The sequence below is a fragment of the Aulonocara stuartgranti genome, assembly GCF_965226115.1.
Source record: "Aulonocara stuartgranti genome assembly, chromosome: 3".
NCBI lineage: Eukaryota > Metazoa > Chordata > Actinopteri > Cichliformes > Cichlidae > Aulonocara > Aulonocara stuartgranti.
The window spans coordinates 64,221,740-64,234,440 of record NC_138941.1 but is presented as its reverse complement, the minus strand read 5'-3'; the positions used below and the strand labels follow the sequence as shown (position 1 = coordinate 64,234,440).

At 43.1% G+C, this 12,701-nt stretch overlaps 1 protein-coding gene across 1 annotated transcript; it reads right to left on the bottom strand.

The window, feature by feature from the left end:
* Nucleotides 1-1,153: 1,153 nt before the first annotated feature.
* LOC309696155 (uncharacterized protein) lies at nt 1,154-3,831 on the bottom strand. The gene is made up of 4 exons (XM_082517286.1): nt 3,651-3,831; nt 2,842-2,897; nt 2,379-2,738; nt 1,154-1,589 (listed from the first exon to the last, which is right to left on the bottom strand). Exons 2-4 carry the CDS (start codon nt 2,888-2,890, stop codon nt 1,363-1,365), a joined length of 636 nt encoding a protein of 211 aa, XP_082373412.1. The 5' UTR covers nt 2,891-2,897; nt 3,651-3,831; the 3' UTR covers nt 1,154-1,362.
* Between the last annotated feature and the right edge of the window lie 8,870 nt (nt 3,832-12,701).

The window sequence follows — 12,701 nt, the reverse complement described above, 5'->3', positions numbered from 1 at the left end:
TAAAAGGAAAAACTATATATATAGTATATAGTATTTCACTGTAGTAAAATACAATAAATAATAACTAAGAATGGAGGGGCCTATGGAGATTGGACATCTGCCGAAGTATTGAACAGAAGAACAAAATATTGCACAAAAGCAAGAAAGCAGCAACATATTGCTTGTATGATTGTATGGGAGAGATCTGCTCACACTCTTAATTTGCATTAATTGTTCTGACAGCCCACAGGAAGAAGCTGCTCTTTAGTCTGTTGGTTTTGCACCTGATGGATCTGAACCCTTTTCCAGAGGGCAGGATGTTGAATGGGTGGTGGTTAGGATGAAGGTGCTCTTTCATAATCGCCCTGGATCTGGAGAGACATCTAGAGCTGGAAATGGAGTCCAGGGAGGAGAGCGGACAGCCGATCACCTTCTCTGCAGTTTTGATGACCCTCTAGAGTCTCTTCTTATTGGCTGTTGTACAATCAGCGTACCGCACAGGGATGGCGTGCACCAGCACACTCTGGATTGTGGCACGATAGAAGGACACTAGTAGGTCAGTCTGCAGCCTGTTCCATCTCTGAACCCTCATGAAATGGAGGCGCTGCAGAGCTTTCTTCAACAGGGCTGATGCAAGATCAATTATTAAACTGTACAAAAAGTCAACAAGTCATCTTTAGAGAGCAGATATTAAATCTTTGGGTCTTGAAATTAGCAGAAAGGAATTCACTTTATTACTCAGCAGCCATCTTTTTATCAGACATGAAGAGACTGTTTGTTCCCTGACAATCGTTCAGCAGGATTAAAGCAAGGAGACACAGAGATTTGCACATATGTGAAGGCACTACTGATTTTGGCTTAAACAGGAGCTACATTTGCTCCCATCCCCTCATGAAGAGAAGAATCAGGAAAGAATTTTACTTATAAAATTGTAAAAACCAGTTTCTTCATTTTTAGAAAGATTAAGATGTGAAATTAAAAGAAAAGGTGAAATGACCCAGTGTTAAATTTACCTCTGTCCCAACTGCGTTGATAGATTTTTAAATGTTTTATCAAATAGAAATGAGTTTGTTATTGAAAACACTGAAAATGTTTCTCTGTTAATTTTCTTGTTGAAGTGAATGACCAAATAACAGATTTTAGTTTTTATTACAGTTTTAGAAAGTTTGCCAATGTTTTTGAAGATGCGGTTTGTAAAATATAGATTATTAATATCTACATATATTTCGATCTATTTGTGTTATACAAAAATGACTTGCATAGAAAAACATACAAAAAATGTTTTTGTGAATTTGTGTGAATGAGGTAAGTTGAATAGTGTATGAAAGCAACATATAGAACCAGTTCATTTACAGAGTTCGTATCAACTAGATCAAGTAGACGTCAAAGGCAGGACGTATCTTGGTTTAGTGACTTTGTCCCTGAGAGTTCATGAAACTTGACAGCTGTACAGAAATTTGGCACTTTTCTAAGCACGACACAAAGTAAAGTGCACACAATCAGAGCGAATAATGCTGCTGCTGTCAGGCCAATTACAATAATCTTCCAGTCCTTTCTCTCTTCTTGTGGTGGTGAAGTTGGTCTCTGGGATGTGAGTTGATCAGCAGCTGCTGTAAAAGACATTAACATATTTACTTGTGCAGAAATAAAATAAGAACCATCAGGATGTTTGACATGAACAACTGTTGAAATCTCCCAATTCTTTGAATCTTTGGGCTGAAGGAAGGACAATACTCGGTGTATTTATGCTCAATCAACAATCATTTATTTCCATACAATTCAACACTTAAGAGCATAAGGATGATGGGGGACATGCCTGAAGAGGGTCACAGCAAGTCTCAAAATGGTGACGGGTTGCTCAGCTTTTTATAGTCTCTAGTGGCCCCCACCTAGTCGTAAAAGACCAAACATTAACATTCTTTCTCTCTTACGGCGCCTAAGTTATGACCTCAGCAGTTGTTCCTCTGCTTTCTGTAAGGTGGGGGTGTGGAATGTGGTCTGTCTATCTCCCCTGTCTTAGACACAGAGTCTCCTGCTTACAACCTTTCTCTTCATGATTCAACAATTAAGCATGTAATACATTCACAGCAGATCAAGGATACAGAGTGATGCACACTTATCTAATAAACTAATCAGTGAATATGTTCTTTTAACTCAAAAGTATAATGAGAACTAAACTACATACAGATCACACACTCTATATTAAAGGGTATACTATGATCTACAGCAGTATCATCCTTCAACTACTTTGATTACATATATAAGGTAACATATAATAACAGAATAATATCACACAACACATCATGTTTTTCAGTCATAAATCATAAACATGGCAAATAAAAGTTTAACAGACCATAAATATAAAAGTGATTGTTCAGTTTTGACTTGTTAAAACTTACCAGTGACGTTGAGTCTGCAGCTCGCAGAGCTGAAGCCATAATCTGTGTTTACTTGACACTTGTATTGACCAGAGTCCTCAGTCCTGAGTCTGCACAGCTGGAGTCTGATTCGTCCTTCTCTGAGGGCGTCTTTGTCACCCTGAACTCGTCCTGAAAACTTTTCATCCTGAGACTCTGAGACTTCAGCACCATTGTGGACATGATACAGAACTGAGAGTTTATCATCAGTTATCAGTTCACAGTAGATGTTTAGATATGTGGGGGATCTGCCTGTTTCTACTGTGAACGTCCACTCCAGTGTGATGTTGTGGTTCTCCTCTGCCTGACAGGAGGTCTGAGTCACATTCACTACAAATGATCCTGTTGAGGAGACAGAGAGAGAGAGGAGCAGACACTCTGAGAACTGGAACAAACCTGTTGTTGTGGTTTTAATTTGGAGTTCATGAAGTGAACTGTAACTAACCAGAGACACACGAGGTGAGGATGAGGACCAGCGAGATCCTGCAGATCATCTTCTCCCTGTGAGGAGAAAGAGGTGAAGAGTCATGAACACATGAGGTCAAAGTTCAGTTACAACAGGAACAAAAACAGGCAGATGAGAACCTGCAGGAACATCAAAGTCAAATTTAGATTTTCCTTAATCTTAATTATGCAAATTCTCATGACCATTGATCAACAACCACTGACCAAAACCCACTGATCAATGGCCATGAGTACAGTAAGATTAAGGAACTGACCTCCCAGCCCATTGTTCCTTCACTGAGCTGGTTACAGTCATTATGCAAATGTCCTGTTTATAAGATCGGGGAAACCTGCAGTCAGCTGAGACTGAAGAAGTCACTTGGATGAGTGACGAAACGTTTCTCCCACAAAACGCTACGTCCAGATGAACAGAATCAACTTTTGGAGATTTACTTTCCTGGATGATTGAAAATGCATCAAAACAATATTTAAATATAGAAACGGAAATAAAAGCACTTTTAATGTTTCCCGAAGCTCAGTATTTGAAACAGAGTTAAATTTCACTGCTGTAAAATTTTAATTACATACGTTTGAAACAACACTTTACAAATTGATCTTTAGGTTTAATGGCGAGAAACCCTCAATCTCACTGTAATAGCCGAGAGAGAGAAAACAGCGGTGCAATTTAAAATCTTACAACACAACCATAAACGTTTACAACCTAAAATAACTTCACAAACTTAACAAATGCAAACAAAGATCTTTCACCCAAAATATTTAAACATATACTTATTTACATCATAACTATACCTTGTGGTATAGGGGGGTGCTTCTTCTTCTTTGTGTTTAACGGCGGTTGGCAACCAACGTAAAGGAGCAGAAGGGGGGCTGCTAATAACAAAATAAACTTTTATAAACTCCGTTACCTGCGTACCGCCAAAACAGTCAAAATCAAAATTAAACCCGGAAGTGTTAGTTACCACACTTCCGGGGGATGGTCTCCTCAAGTGTCAGCCAGTGTCAGCGAGCTAGTGAGTGATTGACAGCAGCCTTATCAAATCTAAGGCAAGATAACAGGCGTGTCAACATGTTGCCTCCAGTCTTCCAACATAAACCCGTTCGTGCAGTCTGAGTGTGCTTCATTAGCGTCATGAAACATGTTTGCTGTAACATCTCCGTGGCTCTGCTGGACTTTACTGTCTGTCTCCCTCGTGGGCTTTACCTGTGCGGGTGAGTTTTATTTTAAAATCATATCGATCTATTTCTTACCCGCTGTTAGATGTTCGAGCTGCTTTAGTTTCAGCTGCTCACAGAGAGGACGCAGGTCTCCTGTCAACAAACCTCTTCTGTCGTGTGAGAAAGTGGATGTTAGTTTTTAGATGTACTCACACACGTTTACATAACAGTTTGTATAATGAAGCTGTGAAGAGAAGAGTCTGCTGTAAAAGAAACAGTTTATAACTGCATTACTCATCCTCCCTTACAACCTCATTTAAGTTTGCGGTTGTAAGGCAACAAAATGTGGAAGGGTTATAGGGGTATGAAAACTTTTTCAAGACATTGTATATGCAGGTATGTGTGTGTATGTTGGTGTGTTTGTTTCATATCAGAATCAGAAAGACTTTATTTATCTCCAAGGGGAAATTAACATACAACAGAGCAGCATGAAAGACAATAAGAACAGGCAATGTGTGTGTGTGTGTGTTTAAGCTGTCTGGTGGGCCATGTAGCCTGATGTGCTGCACCCAGTGTGTACACTTCTCTCTTGTCTAGTTCATAAGCTCTGCCTCACTCTGATTGGCTGCTGCTCTGTGTTGTTTTTCTTTCAGGCCACAAAAAACATCACAGCTGCATCTGGACAGAACGTCAATCTGACAAGTCGAGCTCCAAATAACAACATAGTAGTAGAGTGGCGCAGAGCTGACCTGCAGCCAGAATATGTTCTTTTGTACCGAGACAAGCAGTTTATTCCAGATCACCAGCATCCATCTTTTAAGAACCGGGTGGATCTGCAGGACAGACAGATGAAGGATGGAGACGTGTCTCTGATTCTGAAGGATGTGACGATTAGTGTCGTGTCTTCATGAGAGAAACACGCTCGTGGAAACCCATCAGCATCATCAGCCTGAGTGTTGTTGATCCTCCAGGTGAGTGAGTAGAGTTGAGTGTGTGTGTGATCAGAAGGGAAGCTGCTTCCTGGTTGTTGATGTTTGTTTCTAAAGATGTTGTTGATGATGTGTGACATGATCAGCTGACACCTCACACCTGTTTCTCACCTGCAGGTCAGCCAGGAGGACACACAGAGGATGGAGAGGAGGAAGATGGAGTTGGTAGAAGTCATCATGGTCGACTGATGGCTTCTGTTTTATTACTTGCTGTGATCATTCTTGTTTTTGCAGTTGTGATCTCTAAAAAACACAAGAAAGATCCTCCTCTTCATCCTCCTGATGAAGAAGCAAAGAAGGAAATGGTCTGAAGCAAAGCACCATGGAACAAGAGAGAGAGAGAGAGAATACATTAAACTAGTTAAAAACGTTTAACTATAAAAATGACATATTTAAACGCATAGATAGATAGTTGTATGAGGGCAACATCACAAGGAGAACAAACAGAATATAAACCAGTGTGTTTCACACTGAATGTGTTCAGGTCTGAGCTGCTGTGTGGACCATTATAGTTTAATATCAGAAGCTGTTTGAGTTACATTTCATTACCCAGATGATGACAGCTCCACACCATCTGATAAGTTTTGGTTATTTGCTTGCGGTTAAATATTTATGTAAAGCAAACTGTCAGAGAAACTCTTGAATCTATGTTGGTTCCTCTTGATGTCAGTGCTTTGATCCTGTGGATCACTGCAGACGTTTAGAGACAGTGATTGATACTCTCGGAGTTTCTAACTGGATTAAATTGCACAGATGGAGGATTCTTTGTACGTGTTGATGAATCTTCATCCAAGAGCTACAAACTGAGCTATGGCGTTCCACAGGGTCAGATCTGGGACCAGTGATTTTAACATTTACAGGCTGTAACTTTGTGATGTCATCAGGAGACAGAATGAGTACACACGATTACACTGATGATGTTGCTGTGTCTCCTGATGACACAGAGCCAGTCAGATCTATCTGCATCTTACATATTAAATCCTGGATGGCAGCAAACTTCCTCCAACTCACTCAGGATGTGGAGACACTGACTCCTCCTTTCATCTGCTGCAGGGTTGCTTACTGCAGTGCTCATGTTTTTAGTTTTTCAAAGAAACACTTGTCACTGCAGCTGCTTTAAAAATCAAGTCCACAGCCTTAATTACACCAATGTTATCGTCTCTGCAGTCAGAGTCGTCTTTAAGATCCTTTTACTTGTTTTTAACACTCAGTGTTTCAGGACCTTCTCATCTCTCAGATTTACTTTTATGCTACGAGCACTTCAGAGCCCTCAGGACAGGAGACTGTTGACCATCTTTTATTTATCATGCTGCACTTTATTACTTTATTTCATTTTACTTTTGATGTATTTACTATTTTCTTTGTTTATTCACTTTTCATGTAGTAGCCTTGTTCTGTTATTTATCATTTCTTTTTAATCTCCAGTGTTTCTGTATGATGAGTGTCTGATGTCCAGGTGTGTGAGTGGGGATGGAGGGGTGATGAGAGGGTGTAGTGAACTTGATGTATGTGTATTTTTTCTGCTTTTAATGTGTACATCATTTTGAGTGGCTTCCTTACTGTGTGAGAAGTGCTATGCAAATAAAGTTTTGAGTGATATAATAAGATTAGGACTTGAGGCATTTATACACCAAGCACATTGCAAAAAAAAATCACAAAATGCAATTTTAAAACTTGCCCTGTGAACGAATATACATGACAAACATGTTGTGTTTTGGGTAAAATTCGTGCTGGATTCAAACCCAGGACCTTGTTGCTGTGAGGCACCCGGTGGTGATAACAAAGACCTCAGTCCTGCAGAGCAAATGTTTTACATTCTGCCTGATTTGTTTTTCTTCTCCATCATCAGTGATCAGAGGTCTGCACTGTGAACCAGGATTTAGTCTCATCCAGGTAACTTCAGGGTTAACCCTGGTTTTACTGCAATATTAAGATGGTTCACTTCTCATTCCCAGTTTAAGCTTCAGTGGGAAATCTATGCTGTGACCTTACATGTAACCTGATGTTTCTACACATTGAGTTGACAGCAGGTGTGGCCAAGATGGCGCCGAGTATGGCAGCCTCGTCCCGAGCTCCCCCAAGCAACGGCTTTCTTCTGTGTTTAATTTTACTTTTCCTTTATTTTTTCACGAGCAGCACTTGTCTCCTTGTGTATGACCGACAAACCTTACTGGACATAAAAGACGGTCTTTCTTATAACTTTCCGGAGTTCAAGTTTTGCAACACGGACGCTCCATTTGCAGACCCCCCATTCATCTCACCTGAGACGCCTTTGTTCTCTGTCCCTGGAGGCCGCAAACGCCGACGCAGAGGGAGAAGATCTGGCGTTCTGGTTCGACTGAGACGGCGCACTTACAGACCACCGTTACCCAGTTTATTACTGGCTAATGTGCAGTCTCTGGAGAACAAGCTGTGCGAGCTTCGGGCACGGATCTCATTCCAGCGAGAGATGCGGGACTGCTGCGTGATCTGCCTCACAGAAACCTGGCTATCGGACAAGGTACCGGACTCCGCAATACAACTGCCGGGGTTCTCTGTGCACCGCGCGGACAGGTCACAGGATCTTACTGGGAAAAGCAGTTTCATGATCAACAACAGCTGGTGTGATTATGCGAACGTGCACCCGGTCAAATCCTTCTGCTCACCGGACCTGGAGTACCTGATGATTAAGTGCCGGCCATTCTGGCTACCGAGGGAATTTACAGCAGTGATTATTACGGCTGTTTACATTCCCCCACAAGCCGATACTGACCGAGCACTCAGGGAACTGTACAGCGCGATCAGCAGTGAGGAAACCGCACACCCAGAGGCAGCGTTTATCACAGCCGGAGACTTTAATAAGGGAAACCTGAAGAAAGTCTCACCAAAACTCCATCAACACATTCCTTTTAACACACGTGGAGACCGGCTTCTCGACCACTGTTACACCTCTTTCCGGGATGCGTACAAAGCCCTCCCCCGCGCCCCATTCGGCCAATCAGATCACTGCTCCATCCTGCTCCTGCCCGCCTACAGGCAGAAGCTGAAACAGGAAGCTCCAACCCGGAGGGCGGTGCACTGTTGGACGGACCAATCGGAGTCTGCGCTGCGGGACTGTTTTGATCACGTGGACTGGGAAATGTTTCACGTAGCCGCAAAAGACATTGATGAATACACAGACTCAGTCTGTGGATTCATCAGGAAATGCGTGGAAGATGTCGTCCCATCCAGAACAGTTAAATCCTTCCCAAATCAAAAACCCTGGATTAACGGAGATGTTCGCGCGGCACTGGCGGCACGGAACACCGCCTTTGCCTCCGCGAACACATCGGACTACAAACACGCACATTACCAACTCCGGAAGACGATCAAAGCAGCCAAACGTGAGTACAGGGACAGGGCGGAGCAACAGTTTGACAACCCTCGGAGTATGTGGCAGGGACTAAACACGATCACAGACTTTAGAGGGAAAACCAGCACACCGCAGACCACGGCCTCTCTGTGTGAGGATCTAAACGTATTCTACGCTAGATTCGACACAGCGAACACCATGAGACCGGACAGTGTGCGCACCGCGGATGACGTCAGTGCGCACACTGTGTCTGAGGAGGATGTGCGGAAGTGCTTCAGGAAGGTGAACGCACGCAAAGCTACTGGTCCGGACGGGATTCCCGGCCGCGTCCTCAAGTCATGCGCGGCTCAGCTGGCTGGAGTGTTCACACACATCTTCAACCTTTCCCTCTCTCTGTCTGTAGTCCCAGCCTGCTTCAAAATGGCCACCATCGTCCCTGTACCCAAATCCTCCACCATCTCCTCATTGAACGACTGGCGACCTGTAGCCCTGACCCCCATCGTGAGCAAATGCTTCGAGAAGCTGGTCAGGGACTTCATCCGCTCTGCACTACCCGACTCACTAGACCCTCTACAGTTCACATACCGCCACAACAGGTCCACTGATGATGCCATAGCCCTGACACTACATACTGCCCTGTCACACCTGGAGAAGAGAGACACGTATGTGAGGATGCTGTTTGTAGATTACAGCTCAGCATTCAATACCATCGTTCCCTCGAAGCTGGACAGGAAACTGCAGGATCTAGGACTGAGCAGCTCCCTCTGCAGCTGGATCCTTAGCTTCCTGTCTGACAGACGCCAAGTGGTCAGACTGGGCAGCATCACCTCATCCCCCATCACACTGAACACTGGTGATCCACAGGGGTGTGTACTGAGCCCTCTCCTGTACTCACTCTACACCTACGACTGCACAGCCACTAACAACTCCAACATCATTGTGAAGTTTGCGGACGACACTACAGTGGTGGGTCTTATCACCAACGGTGATGAGACGGCTTACAGGGAGGAGGTCAGCGCCCTGACCCACTGGTGTCAAGACAACCATCTCACCCTCAACGTCGCAAAGACAAAGGAGTTGATAGTGGACTTCCGGAGGTGCAGAGAAGTACACACCCCCATCACCATCAACGGCGCTGCTGTGGAGAGAGTGAGCAGCTTCCGTTTCCTTGGAGTACATCTGGCTGAGGATCTTACGTGGTCAGTACACACAAACAAAACAGTGAAGAAGGCACAGCAGCGCCTCTTCTTTCTCAGGAGACTGAAAAGATTCGGCATGAGCCCCCGCATCCTCAGGACCTTCTATCACTGTGCCATTGAGAGCATCCTCACTGGATGCATCACCACCTGGTTTGGCAACAGCACCGCCTACAACTGCAAAGCTCTCCAGCGAGTAGTGCGGTGCTCTGAACGGATAATTGGAGGTGAGCTTCCCTCCCTCCAAGACATCTACAGGAAGCGCTGCCTGAGGAAAGCGGGGAGGATCATCAAGGACTCCAGTCACCCCAGCCATAAACTGTTCAGACTGCTTCCATCAGGAAGGAGGTTCTGCAGCATCCGGTCCCGTACCAGCAGACTGAGAGACAGCTTCTTCCATCAGGCCATCAGACTGCTGAACACGTCATAGACACCTCAGCTTCACTACGGGAACTGCAACACTATGCACTCCACACTGTATATAAATGCCACTTGTTTTGCACATATTCAACTCTGTATATTTTATATATTTTATTTATTATTATTTATTTATTTATTTATTTATTTACTATTTAAATTGTTAAAATTGTGTATACACACACACACACACACACACACACACACGTAGGATAATATTTAGTATACACATCCAGAAATGCATACACTATTATATATTGTACATATATTTATTAGTTTCAGATTAGCCATTCTTGTATTTTGCTCGTTTGTGTTGTTGTGTTTGCACATCTCTGTTGCTTGTGGGGCTCGCACACAAGAATTTCACTCGCATGTGCTGTGCCAGTGTGCCTGCACATGTGATGTGACAATAAAAGTGATTTGATTTGATTTGATTTGAGATTGACAGATTGGTCTGATCAGCACTGTTGACTCCTGCGCTTTTCTTGCTGCTTTTTCGCCAGTTTTTGAATTTATCAGTGAGAGAATAACGATCATCTCCTCAGTGTAAAGAAGATATATTATTAATGATTATAATACTAATCATAACCATTGCGGGGAAGTGTTCTGATAGCACAGAGTCACTGCTGTGAGGTAAAATGTGTTGGTTATGTACAGCCGGTAAAATAAGCATTGAACGTGTTACAAATTTTCTAAGTAAATATATTTATAAAAGTTCTTCTGACTTTTCACCAGATGTCAGTAACAACCCATCCAGTCCATACGTACATTTTTCTTGGCCCACATTTGGCTGTGATATTGTCATGGTCCTGCGGCCATGACTCAGTGACTTTGTGTTTGTGTTCCTTATTGTTATTATTCTCTTTATTATTCTTGGGCTGTTTTGGGATGGTTTGTGTTTTGGGATTTTAGATACTGGGTTCTGGGTTTGTGCTCCCTCTATTGGTCCCTGGTGTTAGTGTTCCCCTGTCTCGTCAGGTTAATCAGGTCCAGCTGTGTCTCCCACCTGTGTGTGATTTCCCAGTGTCTCTCTATGTACTAATAGTGTGTGTTTGCCTCTGTTCCTCGTCGCGTCGTCTGTGTTCATACCTGGTGTAATCCCCTGCGTGCTCTCCCTGCTGTTCTCCCTTCATGCTCAGGTTTGCTATTTCTTTGTGTAGTTTCTCCCAGTTAGTTCATCCTTAGTTCTGTTTTACCATCCCCACTTTATATTTGATATTATCAATAAATCACCCTCACATCTGAATAAGTGCTGCGTTTTGAGTCCTCCTTCCACTCTCCACACGGCTGCTGCCCCGAACCGTGACAGATATAGACACCAGTGTGGATTGTTCAATGATTTTATGATGTAATTAATTACTCTTGAAAATCAGTAATCAATAAAGTAACTGGATTATTTTTGGGGGGAAGTAATCAGTAATTAGTCATTGATTACTTCTGCAGCACAACTGAGTCCACAGTTGTGCTGCAGCTGTAGTGCTCACACCTGAACATAGTCCTTGAAGGAAGAAGGAGCCTGGTGTTGTTAGACTAAAAAAGTTTTTACACCCCTCCAATAGCCAAACCCATCTGTTCTCTGATTGTTAAATTTGTGATTTACATGACATTGACCAATCAGATGAAAGGAAGAAAAATAGGGTCAAAATTGGTACTTGTACGCTACCTGAAACCTGAGTGCAGAGTTTCACACAAATTCTTTTTACACATACAAAACTGATTTACAAGTACAAATTATTTATGACCACAATTTGAGCCCATAATTACTGTCAGATTTTGATGTTTTCATAGATTTTTAGTCACTGTCTGATTACATCTCTGAGGTTGGTGGCACTCATAGCGTTCATGTTCTGTGGGAGAAGAGTCACATGACCCATGAACTTCATACAAACTAACCTGTGTAGTGTCTTCAGATGTCCACTAGATGGAATCAGTCCTCAGAATACAGAAACAAAACCACTGCACTGCAGCTGCACAAAGACAATAAAAACTGATCCTGAGATCCAGGATGGAAAACAGAAGCTGCTCTCTCACGCCACCGTTCCTCCACTCACCCCAGCCGGTCTAGACACTAAACTCCTTTATCTCGGACAACATCCTCCTCGCTGGCACCACCTTAAGAGAGTCCATCTCCATCCCCACAACATTACTGTCCTTGCGGATCAGTTTATTGAGTCTTTTGGCATCAGCAACCCTCAATCTCCTCCCAACAGGATACAACAGCATAGAGCATCGCACTGGCCACAACAGACTCGTAGAAAATCCTGAGCATTGTCCGGCAGATGTTTAAGGACCTCAGTCGCCTCAAAAGATAGAGGCGACTCTGGCCCTTCCTGTAAAGTGCTGTGGTTTTTTTTAGCCCAGTCCAGTTTATTGTCAATGTGTACTCCAAGGTATTTATAGTCCTCCACAATGTCAACATTGAGCGCCTGCATTGAAACAGGGGTCAAGTGTTTCTGAATTATATTCAAAGATCAGTAAATCTGCTGTAGACATAAAACCAGTTAAACTGTTATTTTAGTTTAACTGGTCCTGACAGGGACTAGAAAGAGAGAGCATATTTCTCCTGTTTTGGCTTCCCTCCATTGGCTTCCTGTTAAATCCAGAATTGAATTCAAAATCCTGCTCCTCACATACAAGGTCTTAAATAATCAGGCCCCATCTTATCTTAATGACCTTGTAGTACCATATCACCCTATTAGAGCGCTCCGCTCTCGCACTGCAGGCCTACTTGTTGTTCCTAGAGTATTTAAAA